Genomic DNA, 13440 nt, shown 5'->3' on the forward strand with positions numbered 1-13440 from the left:
CAGCAGCAGACACTCATCCCACCTTGCTACAGGTGCCCTCACCCAGGTTAATAAAGGAGGTAGTTGGCTTGGGTTATGGATCCCATTTCCATTTACAGCATCTTCCTTTGCCCCAGATTAAAAAAAAAATATAAATAGATTTCCAAAATTAGCAAACGTGTTGCTGTTTGCTCAAAAACTTTTTGCCAAATTCCGCCCACACTGGGTATGAAGTTACACAAAATCCCCATGTTACAAGCCTGAGGAAGGAGTTGGCACGCAGGAGACCCGGCACAACAAGAGCGTACGCGAGCTGGGGATCCATCCAAACCCACAACTCTAGGTTCTCCAGCAGGTTTCCAGCCCCAGAGGTTTAGAGTAATCCCATTTGTTTCCCCTCCTGCTGCACCTTGCTATCTGCAGGTACATAAAAGGAAGACTGTTATTAAAATTAGCACTGAATTCATGCACTTAGTGGCTCATTTCTGTAAGCATCAAGAGAAAAGTTTTGTTAAAACCCAGAATAAAAACTCAGAGTAAAACTGAAGACCTCTACAAACAAGTGGTTAATAAATTAAAAATAAACAAAAGAACTGGGAACTGTACCATCTTTTATTTGTCTACAGCAGCCCTATGTATTAGTATTTAAAAAAAAGATAAATCAGTCTGCCCCAAAAATAAAATTTAAAGAACAATTTTGCTCATCTGCCCATTAGATCTGATCAACTAATGACAAATATCAGTCAGGTGAGTTCAAGCTGTGCTTGCACACACCTCACAAATGCATGACGGCACCCAGGAGCACCCACGAGCAATTATGGCAGCAAGTAAATCCCAAATCCCAATATAGTATGGAGTTTGTATTTGCAGGAAAGACTTTTTTTAAGGCTACAGACTCATGTTTCTCCCAAAATTCTTTATATTTAAAATTTATCAGTGTTCCTACTCATGGAAACATCCCAGGTTTGTCATGGGCATGTCAATAAAAAATAAGGTTGTATTTTAATTCTGAGGTTCAGCAGTTCCAGCATTTCTTAGCTGCTTCAACAGCTTGACATGAATGAGACCTCTCTCATTTTTAAAATGTAATCCACTCCATAATCTGAACTATATGCAGGCTTTGCTTATGCTAAAAATGCAAACAACAAAAACATGCCTTCAGGTTTCTGAAGTCTAAATGACAAATGCTGGTCTATATTAAAACAAAACTTGAAAAGTCTCCCATATGTCCCCTTTTTTTTCTTCTTTTTTTTCATTTTCTTCTTCTTAAAGAGAGAAAAATCTGGAAGCCTAAAGCTCTTCTTATCTAAACACCTGCAAGACTAACAATGCTGCAAGCCTAAAAAGCCCCACTAAAAAGGCTCCCCTCGGCTCACCTTGGTTTAAGCTGATGATGAACTTTTGTGCAGGCATTAGCATAGGTCCATCTGAAAGTCTACCTGCCTCAGTAATTACCTTTTTTTCTGAACAAAGGAAACAAAATGCAAAACCTCAGCACTCAACCAGAGGAAATCCCAACCTCCAGCCTGTTTTGCTTAGGCCAGGTTAGCCAGAAACACCCTGCCAGCATGGGGATGCAGATGGATTTCCATAGCTGCCCATGAATCCCCCAGCACCTAACGCAGCCACCACCTTCATCTAGAACACTGGTGCTGAGCAAACCAGCGGACATTCCACAAATTAACACCTTGGGTGGAAATGTGCAATTCTGGCAAGGGCCTAAAGCCAAAAATGCAGCATCTAGGCAGATTTCACCACTGCCCAGCCAGCAATGGAGAGCGGCTTCTGCTGCCGCAGTGCACCACGACGCTGTAGGCAATGTCCTGCTCTCATTCAGTTCCTGCCATCCTCAAAACCAAACAATCTGGTAAAATACTTACAGGTCTGAAGTGCTATTGCACACTTGGTTTATTAGACTCTAATGTGGCCAGCTAGAGATAAAAAACAAGGACAAATGTGCAGCAGTTCCTATGATTAACTGAAACACGGTGCTAAATTAGCTGTGAAATCTTGTGTACAGAGCATTGTGGTTTTAATACCCAAGTGTCCCAGCTCCCAAAAATACTGCACCACAACCAGATAATGTACAACCAGAAAAAAAAAACCACCAGGGAAGTTAATAGACAATCCTGCTCCTTCTCCCAAAAAGCCACAGACAGAGGAAAGGCTAAAGCACACCCGGGGGCGGGGGTGTGTGGGGAATCACTAACAATATCAAACATCTTATTTAAACAGAAGCTTGAAACCAAGCCAAGCTCTCCAGAAAATGAGGTCAAGGTAGCTGTAAGCATACACCTGGCCCTGCAGCACATCCCCCAAATCCAGCCCTCCCAGCCCCTGCTTTCCGAAACCAGCATTTGCTGGTTTACACGGTGTTTTCTCTGGGCTTGGAGTTCCAAGTATGGAGCCGGAGATGAGACACCACTTCTCCTGTGCTGAAACATGAAAGAACAGAGAGGACTGAACACTCCAGGAAAAAAAAGTAGCAGAATATACTGAAAAGAACTATTTCTTCTTTCATTTACAAAAATTATGAGGGTTGAGTGACATCCTGCATAGTCACAACTATGCCAGAAAGGGATTTTTCTTTTAACATAGATTTTGGGTTAGTGGTGTATGGAGTCACCTGTAATCATCAGTGAACGCCCCCTCCTAATACAGCCCTCTGAAATTAACTTTATAAATCAAGAAAAACCCTGGACATGAGCCATTTCAACAGCAGGCATGAAGAAGATTAAGAAACTAAACTGTTGTAGCTTTCACTTCAGGCCAGCCCAGGGTCCCACTTCTCATCTAGCTGGAGGAGAGCCACGGAGAACAGATTCAGGAGGCATTACAACACAATATGGAAAACTTATAGCACTATAAATTTTTACTACAAGCATTTACACTCCATTCTCCGCAGCTGGGGAAAATATAGGCTAAAAAAAAAATTTAAAAATAGCACAAGCTAAACCACCTGTTCTTTGCCAGCTGGCAGCACTGGCAAAGGGACTTCTGCCCAAGCCCTGAGTCTGGCAGAGCCCATGCAGACCCTTCCCGAGGCAGTTTGACCCAACAGTGACCAAACCCTAAAGAGAAGGGGAAGATATAAAGGGGGGAAAGGGGGATTTCTGAAAACAATTTGCTTTTGCGGCTGCTCGTCTTGCAGAGGAAGGTGCATCAGAAAAAAGAGACCTTGGCAGGAGCACACAAAAAGCCACAAGCTGAGGTTTGGAGGGATTTTCTGGGAGCCAAAGCTTCTGATTATTTAGTTATCTCTGTGTTAATACTACCAGCATTTTAGAGAAGCGAGGATCTTCTGCTTCAGGAGGAAGACTTGATTAAGAAGAAAAACACTGTCCAGTGGTCTCCAATCTTCTGCTCCAACAAAGGTACTGCAGCACCCTGCTGCTTCCTCAAAACTGCCCAGGAATTCCCAAATTCACCACGCACATGGCTCCCGCTCTCCCCTTTCTGCTCAGTGCCAGGGCACATCTGAAGAAGAAACCAAGTTTGACAACGCGACAGCAATCACCATAAGCAATGCTGTTCCCATGGCAGCCGGGCAAGGGATTTACCAACAGAGCACCGACATTGCAAGGGAAAGGACAGGCCGGGGGGAGGACGGAAGAGTGACAGTGACAAAAAGAGGGCAGAAATTCACAGCTTAGCTCAAACCCACAGCTTCTGGCTCAGTCCTTGGAAAGCTTCCTCCTCCTCTCCCAGCAGGGAAGGAGAGATTTCAGCAGCAGCTTTCAAAGCCAGAGCCCTCCCATCAACAAAATTTAAATGGGATCACTTTTGAGGTAATCCCTGCCACAAAATCACCCCCCTTCCACCAGATCAGCAACAAAAGGAAACGATTCAGGCATGCAAGGTACTCTGAAACCGCATTTTCCCCGACTGATGCAATTAACTCCTAAAATGTGTGCATACCTCCAAGCCGTGGGTCCACCCAGGGCTGCAGTTGCCCCTGGGCAAATGCAGTTTATCACCTCTGGCTTATCACCTGCAGCACACAAGCAGGAGCAGCAGCAGGATGGTTGGACACGACTCCCTCCCTGTGGTACCAGCAGGATGGATGGACAGGAGTCGCACAAAGAAACCCAAAAAGCACATTAAAACCAACAGTCCATGCATCTTTACAAACCAGAGCGCTCCCAGCATAAGAGCACACTACTGCTTGCAGCATAAGAGGCAAGGTCATTATTTCACTAATCATTTTACTTCATTGAACAATTTCCAACAATCCAAAAGGCTGAAATTAAAACCTTCCTGCAGCCTGGGTTAGGCCAGGCTTAAAAGCTCAGGGTCGATCCCTAGCTCTGCAACAGCCTGTGTGTGACCCTCAACAAATTACTAAGGTGGTTATCCCCATTCCCAATTTTTTTTTATCGGCCCCCACTATCCCACCTTTATTTTCCAGGTTCTTCAGGCCACAGACCTTTTCATACATTTACATACAGCAAGGCTGTGACGCTGATTTAAGCAGGGCACCACCACGGTACAACCACAAGACAAGGCATTTCTCCCACCGGCACAAAACTGCTTTTAGGACTATGCCTGCATAACATCACGGCTACCCCGCTGCATGTCCTGGTGGTACTGGCCCTACAAGCCAAAACTGCTTGCCACCAGAAGGAGCTTCTAATATTCTGCTGCAGATTTATAGTAAATATCCCCCAAGTTCATTAATAAAAGGAGAGCAAGCAAGTGCCAGCCTTCTGCAAAATTCCCTCTCCCTTACGGTGGTTGCTGTCCTAACCCAGGGGGACGGTCACGTTTGTTGCCTGCCACGGCACAGCACCCACCTGCGAGCACTGCCAGGTTATAGGCTGGAAACGCTTCTGCACTCGGAAGGAAAAGCAATTAGTGGAATTCATAGGAAAAAAAACCGCAGTTTGTTTTTCAGTTTTGCTTAAAACCCATCCCATGCAATCATGGAAATGCACAGAACGCACAGAAAAAGTTCACCTGCCCTAATTAAGTTTAAAGATGTTCGATACCAGGAAAATAATCTCAGTATTTAAATCCTGCTGAAAAGCAAAAGGCTACACCCAGCTTCCGAGAAATACCAGCACACTCTACAGCATTCCTCTGCAGCAACAGGGGAACTAGAGGAAGGCAAGGAACCTGACAGCACACTGAATTTAAAAAAATAAATAGAAATACCTAAGCAGACTCAAAATCATTACTACCGGTGACCAGCACAGGGCTCCACTCCTGGAGAGAACTCTGCAGCTCAGGCCGCCACATATCCACGCAGAGGCTGTGGCTTCACCTCACCTGAGCAATGGCTCTGGGTAAATAGTTCTTTGTGCTAAAAGGGAAAAAAAGCCACACCAATCCACAGAGAGAGGCAATGCCCCTCCCTCAGAGGGCAGGCGCAAGGCGGGGAAGAACCTGACCAGACCCTAGGGCAGCCCACCGGCTCCAAGGCAGCTCCCAGGCTCCACCACACCTTCTGCCAGCAGCTTCTGGCCCACTGGGCTGGGTAAAACCAGAGGGGGGCTCTACCCTTCCATCACCCCCGGCCCGCCAGCAGGAACAGACCTTCAGCAGCTATCACCATTCCACTTCACCTGTGGGGGTTGCCTTGCACAGGCGAGGAAAACTGCTAACATGGCATCACCAAGCCTCCATGGCAAAAACCCTCCCTGGCACTGCTGGCCATCTTTGCCTCCTAAAATGCCTTGCAAATAAAGATTTCTCTCTGTTTCCCACTGCAGGCTGGGTTTGCAGAAGCCTACCTGCTTCAGGAGAAGGCTAGCCACACCGGTGGCCATGCTGACAGATGGGGAGGTCTCCCATGACCCAAAGAGCCTGGTGTCACCGGGTGAGGTGGGAACATCTACACTGCCTACGCCAGGACAGTGGGATGTGTGCCACCCGCAATGCCCAACACGCAGACGTGGTACCTTAGTGGTCCCCAGCATCCCTTCTCCCCAAAACAGAAAGCAGGCAGGAGCAGCGCTGTCCCTTACATCCCAAGCAGGAGAGGTTCTCGAAAGATGTATCCTACAACCTTCACATGGAGGTAAACCCATGAAATTTTAATGTACTTTTTCACCTTGACTCACCATAGCAAGGTTACCTTCTAATTCACAGCCATGCATGTAACACCCAACACTTCCGTAACTCACCATACTTAAGTCTGCATCCACAAAACATCCCGTCCTTACCCCAAACTCATCCCATGATTAACAAGAAGATGCTTTTGAATAATCAGGTGTCCCTAAATTCAGACTTCAAAGCGTACAAACTGCAACCCACACCATGCACTACAAAAAGCTTTGCTGTCTCAGTGCTGTAAATATAATGCTGCAACGCCCCAGCCAAGCTTAAGGTGGCTGCTTTAGTATAAAATTCTTAACGTATTTATTTCTTACGTAATTATAGATGAAGTTTAATCGTCTATTACAAAACCTGCCTGGCAGGTTAAGTCAACAGTAGGAGACATCTTGGGATCCGCTCTCAATTCAATAAAAGGAAATAAACCGAGGTCCCCTGCAACACCAGCTCCTGGAGAGTCGAGTGCTTTAAAATCAAACTATTTCAGTGAGATTAAACCCAGCCTAACACAGCAAGAAGAAATGAGAGCTAATGAGTGAAAACCTGCACCCCTGCTATCACTCTGCAACATCACAGCTGGTTGCTGTGGCAATGCTAAACACAAGGTGATACCAGGCAGGGAAATTACTGTAGGAGCAGATAAATTCAACCTCCTTCCTCCTTTGTACCAGAAATTTGCAATAGAAGTGCAAGCTGGGAATGGGCTGCGCAAGCAAACTCCAGGCACTAGGCTCCGGAGTTTTTTTCTGTTGGACATTGGTGCTAGAGAAGGCTGTAAATGTTAAAATTAATTGTTTTCTGCTAACTTAGAATGACACGCTTTTTATTTCTAGCTGCAAAACCTCCGCTGATGCATTTCAAATAGGAAGGCAATAATGCAATTACAGTGTGATGCTGTGGAAACAGCAAAAATCTTTGAGTGATGGTGGGTAAGGCCAGCAGGAATCCATGACTGGTCCTGAAAATGCTGCTTCACATCAAGTACTGCCCAGGCTCCAGCTCTGTCCCCAGACCCAGCCCCAATGCTCCTTCCTCCCACATCAATATTCCAGGTCAAACATTGACTCCTGGCCCACGTTTCTCTTGAATTTCAGGTCCTGCTTCACATCAGCCCCTGGGCTTGTAAGGAGACGCTCTGGGGGATAGCAGCCTCTGGGATGGATCTCCAAAGGCTGGAGCTCGCTGGAGAGGGGCAGCTGCATGGACAGAGCCTTTTTATGGATGTTTACAGAAGAAAAATAATGGGAAAAGCCAGGAAAAAAGTCAAGGAAAAAAAAATATCTATTTCAGCAAGTGTCCTACCAAACATACAAAACCCAGAGCCACACTTTGACTTTCTCAAGACTTTTTCTCAATGACTCCTACCTTTTGTGGTAAGGAAAAATGAAAATGAAGCATAGCCCAGGATGCTGTAAAATGGAAAAACCAGCGCTGCTCCTGTCGGCCCCGCCTGCGGCGTTAGGTGGCTGCACAGACGTGGGTGTCAAACCACACATGACAATCTGAGCCTTTGGACCGCAGCATTTTGCCTCCTTATCGTTTCCTCCAGCACCAAGGGAGATGCACCAAAACAGCTTGTGTGGCTCCACCGCTACACCACGGCTCAGCTTGTTAACAAATCTAAATAATCATCTAAATAATAAAATGCAGCCAGTCTATTAATTGGGATAAAAGTCAAATACATACATCAAACATTAATTTTTCTTTGTTTCTGTGTCTATTAAAAATAGGTACTTATAAATCCTCTCTCCCTGTCTAAATATACACACAAACAAATTATATTTAGAATTACGTCAACAGATCTCTAGGACCTCAAAGGAAGGCTGTCACCTATCCGCTTTAGGCCCACTTTGAGCCACTGCAAGGAAAATATTAAACTGCAGAGGGAGAATTAGAAAAAATCAAGACAAGAGAACCATCTGAAAGCCTTCTCCTTTCAAAAACCAGGGATTTCTCTGTCCCTTTTCCGAGCAATCACCAAACCATAGCATGTAGGAGAGCTGAGTTTACATATTAGCTACTCTTACATATTAAGTGTGAAGCATATAATTATTTGTGCATGTGTCTGGGTGACTAAAGGTACATGGAACGACTTGGAACTCAAAATATACTGCCTGGGTAGCCTACAGCTGCTAAATTTCCTCATTTTTGAGAAACCCAACTGCTCAAGCACATCTTCCCAGGGAGGCATCCTGAGGCCATGACTTTCCCTGTCCCGTTCGCACACGTCATTCCATTTTTAATTACTCCACTGTAGAGGTGCACCACCAAGCCACAGATCTAAAATGCTAAAAACCAAAGGAAAAAAGTATTCCCAGCACACTTACACATGGCCGGCTCCTGAAAAAATGCACCATTTTCCTATTTACAGGCATCTCAGTTGGCAGGAACCACAGGGACTTCAACTGCTCAAAGCCAAAACGTGGACCTATTTTTCCCCCCCCCCTCCTTTTTTAAATTTCCCCTGAAGTTAAACACTGCAGTTCTACTTTGCCTCTGCTGCATGCCACGTTTCTGGACCACAGGCAGATGGAAAAGTAGGAACAACAGAATGGTGGGTGGAAGCTGCACAAGAATCCAGGGAAGAAGGACAAGCCAAGAGGTTCTCCTCCCTCAAAACCCAACAATGATAAGAAGACCCAAAGGTGGGTACCAAAAACCAGGATGAAAATGACTTCTCCAAGAGCAAAGCAACAAACCTCAGGCTTTGTTTTTAAGGGAACTGGGCAACAGTACCAAAACCATGCTGCGGATGGAGCAGGAAAAAGGCAAGAGTAGAATGGGCAGTGCTGCATGGCATCCACATCTGCTTCCTGGAGATACCCAACCTGGAGATAAACGACCTCATTTAAATTGGCTCCGCTGCAAGCAACCAGCCTCAGAAAGCTCGGGTCCAGCTGGGAATTTTCCTAAGATGACAAAAGAAATAATAAAACCCAAGTGAGAAATTTGTCTGGTAACTTACTGACTGGCCAGGCAAACAGGTGAAGGTCTCCTCCTACGACTGAGACAAATTCAGATGTATAAAGCAAATTTTCTTTAAATAAACTGACTTTTCAGAGACAGTAAGGCTTAAGCATGGAGCTGAAAAACCCTCAGGTACACACAGTCAGCGAAAGCCATGTTTCTCCCTTACTACTCTTGATTTTGCACCCCACAGGACCCTCATTAGTCTCCTTAATAAAGAGGAGAAGCATTCAAAGGGAAACACAGGTGTAAAACTGAGCATTTCCTTTTCATTAGCATCTCCCAATGGATAAAAACAACCTACTTGACTGGAATTTGGGTATTTAACCACAGCACCTTTGCCAGGCAGGAGCTTCTGCCTTGTGCCAAGAGCATTGACGTTACCAATTGTCTTCCCTAGAGAAAAGCAGCAAATAGAATCCAGATGCCTATGGGCAACAAAAACCAAGTCCCACAGTGACATGAACGCTGAACAGCCCATGAGTCTCTACAGCTGCAACACCCATTAAAAAAACCAGGAGTAACAGCCACAACCAAAAACCTGAAGTTTTAGGCTGTTTGAATGCATATCAAATGACGCTAACCAAATCAGCAGGGTGTTCAAATGCACTGGCCCTAAACCCCAACCTCACCAAACCACCACCAAGCCCCACCAGCATCACCAGCCTGCAGAGATGCAGGACAGCAGGAAAATCACCTTCCTCAAAATGGAGCTAAATTCAAGCTGGGGAGCGCAGCAGCACGGGATAAATCCATTTCAACCATGAGATGTGCAAAGGAACCTGCTGCAGCACCTTCAGTCTTCATCATAATGCACAAACGTGAGCTAAAGAAATCCTTGGGACTTTGAAACCAATCCATCTCGCCCCAAGCAACAACCCCACTGATGTATGGTTCGTTTAAGAGGGTCCTCCACCCTTGGTATGCAGTGGCCAGGGCTGATCTCAGCGTCTTCTTGAAGGAAGTGCTTGCTTGTCTCAGGTTGGGCTGTACTGGCTCCACCACTACAGCTCTAGTAACCAGCAGGAAGAGATGAAGTTTCTTCTGCTCACAGCCTAAGATATAAACATCCATCAAGTAGGTCTTGGTCAGCGTCAGGCAGCTCCATGGAGAAGCTGCAGACCTCATGTAGAGCTTGGTGGTGGCTCCGAGCTCACGGACTCAGGCCAGCCCAAATCTGAGCACCCAAAGAGGCGAGGCAGGCTGGTTTTGCTGGACACTGAAGTTCTCAAGAACCTGAGCTCTGGCTGCTGAGTGGGACGCAGACAGCCACCGACCAGGCAAAAGCTGGCCTGAGTTTCTTTGCCAATAGGAAGACTCCAGTAAGCACCATCAGCACATATTCAAGTCGCCTGTAGTTCAGCTCCCTGACTCAATATCCCACCTCCCACAGCCAGCATGGAGCACTAGCGATGCCCCATCGTCAGCCATGTTCAAGGTTGGGTTGGACAGGGCTTTGAGAACCTCATCTAGTGGAAGACATCCCTGCTCATGGGTTGGACTGGATGATCTTTAAAGATCTTCCAACCCAAACCACTGTGTGAGTAATTCCCATGCAAAATAAGACCGAGCCTGCCGATTTACCGGGCTCCGCTTGCATCACTGAGCTCTGATCAACGCTCTCCAGGCCCCCAGGTCTCGCAGCAGCACAACTCCACAACACTATGAGCAACAAAAGCAACTCCTCCAAAAAACACACTGTGCACAACCGTTTTCAGCCACCTCCCAGCAGGTACAGGACTGGGGGAAGTCCCCATCTCCAGCAGCAGCCAATATCCCACAGCCACCATAGTTTGTTTTTAATTCCACTCTCCACCGCAGCGGCCAACCATGCTTTGGAAATACCCAACTGGATCCTTGGACACACCGTATGGCACATTTATAATATCGTGACATTCGAGAGCAAGGAATGAGACAATGAATACTGAGGTACCCCCACTTCTGAAGAAATCCATTGCTGAACTACTGCGCATAATCTTTTTCTCAAGCTAAAAGCAGACACACTGCATCCTAAATAAGACATGCCGTTAACGCAGTGGCCAACACGACTCAGACACACAGCAGAACACCAGGCTTCGAGGCAGGCAGGGGGAAACAAGGCTCCTAAAAAATCCAAACATCTCCCAACAGCTTTCAGAGTCCCAACCCAGAACATACACCCTGAGAAAGCCCCAAAGTCAGATCATTAAATTAGTATTTCCTTTTTAAAAATCATTATGAGAAACCGCTCTGGCTTCTTTCACGAGTCCAGATTCACGACACTTGAGACTGTTTTAGACAACAAGCGGCAGTGTGATATAACCTGTACACTTTTAACTGTCGAGCTCGGTGTGAAACTTGTTTAACACCACACACCACAATGCCTGGGGACAGGATCCCTCATGCTCCAAACAAAAAAGGCAAAATACCTAAATCAGGCTAACACTTTCTGGATGAATAGTAGCGTTGTTTCAACCCAGAGGGTTGCTCAGGATGTGACCGTCGCTCCCTGCTGAGGTTAAGCTCAGGTATATCAGGTGCAGGGCTTGCTCCAGGCTCTCCTGCATGGGCAGAGAGGCAGGAGCCCCACCTAGCAAAACACACAACCTGGACTCAAAATGAAATCCTCCGTCTCTCACTAATTTTAGCAGGCTCGGCCGCAGGCATCATTTCAGCTAAAACAGATCCTCAGCTGTTCCAGGTGGGCACAGACAGAACTCGCAGCGCTCGCTCAGAAAGGTTTGCTCTGTTGTCCTTGCTCAAAACACGCCATTTTTAGCTTTGCCTCCAATCCAAGCACTGCACAGAGGTGTGCTACATGCCAGGTGTCTGCCTCCTTCCACCCCAGAGCCAACTGCGCGTCGGGGATGCCACACATGCAAAGTTTACGAAGCACCCAAATCCTTCACGAAGGAAGTCTAAAAATGTAAAAATAGCATTCAGAACCAACAAGAAAGAGGAGGGGGAAGAAACCCCACCGCTACCAGCGGGAACCCAACGGCTTGCTCCCAAGGAGAGATAAAGCCAGCGGCCCTGGCGTGGTGTGGGGGGTTTGGTGAGGATCCGCAGCACAGAGGAACACCAGAGCTCTCCAGCCATTAGGCTGCTCTCCCCCCTTCAGCCTGGCGCCTTCCTCCTGTCAGAAAATGGGGTCAGGGCAGGGGCCGCCCGGGGGGGTGCTGCAGGGGGGATTCCAGGGGCAAAATGAAGATGGGACTCGGGAACTCCTCACACCTGGGGGCGGACAACAAAAATAAAATAAGGAGAGAAAAAAAATCGTAAAAAAGGTGCGGAAAAATGGCCCCCCGGGGAGGCCGGGACACGTCCGCACGCACCGCCCGGCCTCCCTCCGCGGGGCAGGCGGCACCGCGCAGCCCCGCCGGGCCGGGCCGGGCCCGGGCCCACCACCCCCGGGCAGGGTACCGCCGGCCCCCACCGCCCCCGGGCCCGGCCACCAGTAGCGCCCGCCGCCCCGCTCCGCTCCCCCCCCCGCCCCCCCCCCCCCGCCAGCGCTGCCCGGCCTCCTCCAGCCGGCGCCCGGCCGCGGCGCTCACGCGAGGCCGGGGATGCGCGGCCTACCCCGCCCGCCCGCCCGCCGCGTCCCGGGCCGGAAGGCTGGGAAGGGGCAGCGGCGGCGGGGCCCCGGCCCGGCCCCGGCCCGTCTACGCTACCCCCTCCCCGGCCCCGGCGGCTCCCCGCGGGGCCGCCGACGCGGCGCGGCTCGGCCGGGCCCCGCAGGCCCTAGGCCGCGGCGGGGGGAGCGCTCGGGGCGGCCCCTGCGCGGCCCGCGCTTACTCCGGGGTGGGGTGCTCCGGGTCGTAGAAGTCCCCCATGGTCGGGCGGGCGCTGTCGGGGGCCGGCGCGGCCCCTCGGGCGGGCCGGGCCGCGGGGGAGGCCCCTCTCCGCCCTCCGAGCCCGGCGGGGGCTCGGCTCCGCCGCCGCCGCCTCACATCCTCCGGCGGGCCCCGCGCTGCAGCGGCCGCCGGCGGGGCCCCGCCATCCGCGCCGTGCCCTGCCCTGCCCTGCCCGCCGCCCGCCGCCCGCCGCCCGCCGCCGAGTCCGCCCCGGCCGCACGGCTCCTCCCCGCCGCGCCGCCGCGCCGCCGCTCCCAGCCCGCCGCCGCTCCGCTCCGCTCCGCTCCCCCCCGACCGGCGCCGGCCGCGGGAGCCCCCCGCGATCGGGCCGGGGGGGATCGGCCGCGGGATCGCCGGCGGGGCCCACACCGCGCACCGGGATTAGCCCGCGGGATCGCCGGGATCACCCCCGGGATCGGCCCAGAGGGCCGCCGGAGTCTGTCTCCTCGGGATCACCCCCAGGGTCAGCTCATGAGACTGCTGGGATCTCCTCGGGATCACCCCTGGGATCAACCTACAAGGCCACCGGGATCTCCTCGGGATCAGCTCCTGGATCAACCACAGGGTGCCAAGATCTCCTTGGAATCCCCCCCAGGATCAGCTCATG

General features: G+C 49.7%; 1 protein-coding gene across 2 annotated transcripts in view; it reads right to left on the reverse strand.

Moving 5' to 3' along the window:
- Positions 1-13004, reverse strand: part of SETD2 (SET domain containing 2, histone lysine methyltransferase) — a 68090-nt gene extending 55086 nt beyond the window's left edge. Inside the window, exon 1 of one of the 2 annotated variants that reach the window (XM_040589721.1) lies at positions 12775-13004. In XM_040589721.1, the coding sequence (XP_040445655.1) occupies positions 12775-12812 (38 nt within the window). In that variant the 5' untranslated portion in view covers positions 12813-13004. Of the gene's footprint in view, positions 1-5133; positions 9039-12774 lie in introns of those variants that run through there. The other variant, XM_040589722.1, reaches the window with a different exon arrangement.
- Positions 13005-13440: the final 436 nt, after the last annotated feature.

Source organism: Falco naumanni, chromosome 4, assembly GCF_017639655.2.
Source record: "Falco naumanni isolate bFalNau1 chromosome 4, bFalNau1.pat, whole genome shotgun sequence".
In the NCBI taxonomy this organism is placed as follows: Eukaryota; Metazoa; Chordata; class Aves; order Falconiformes; family Falconidae; genus Falco; species Falco naumanni.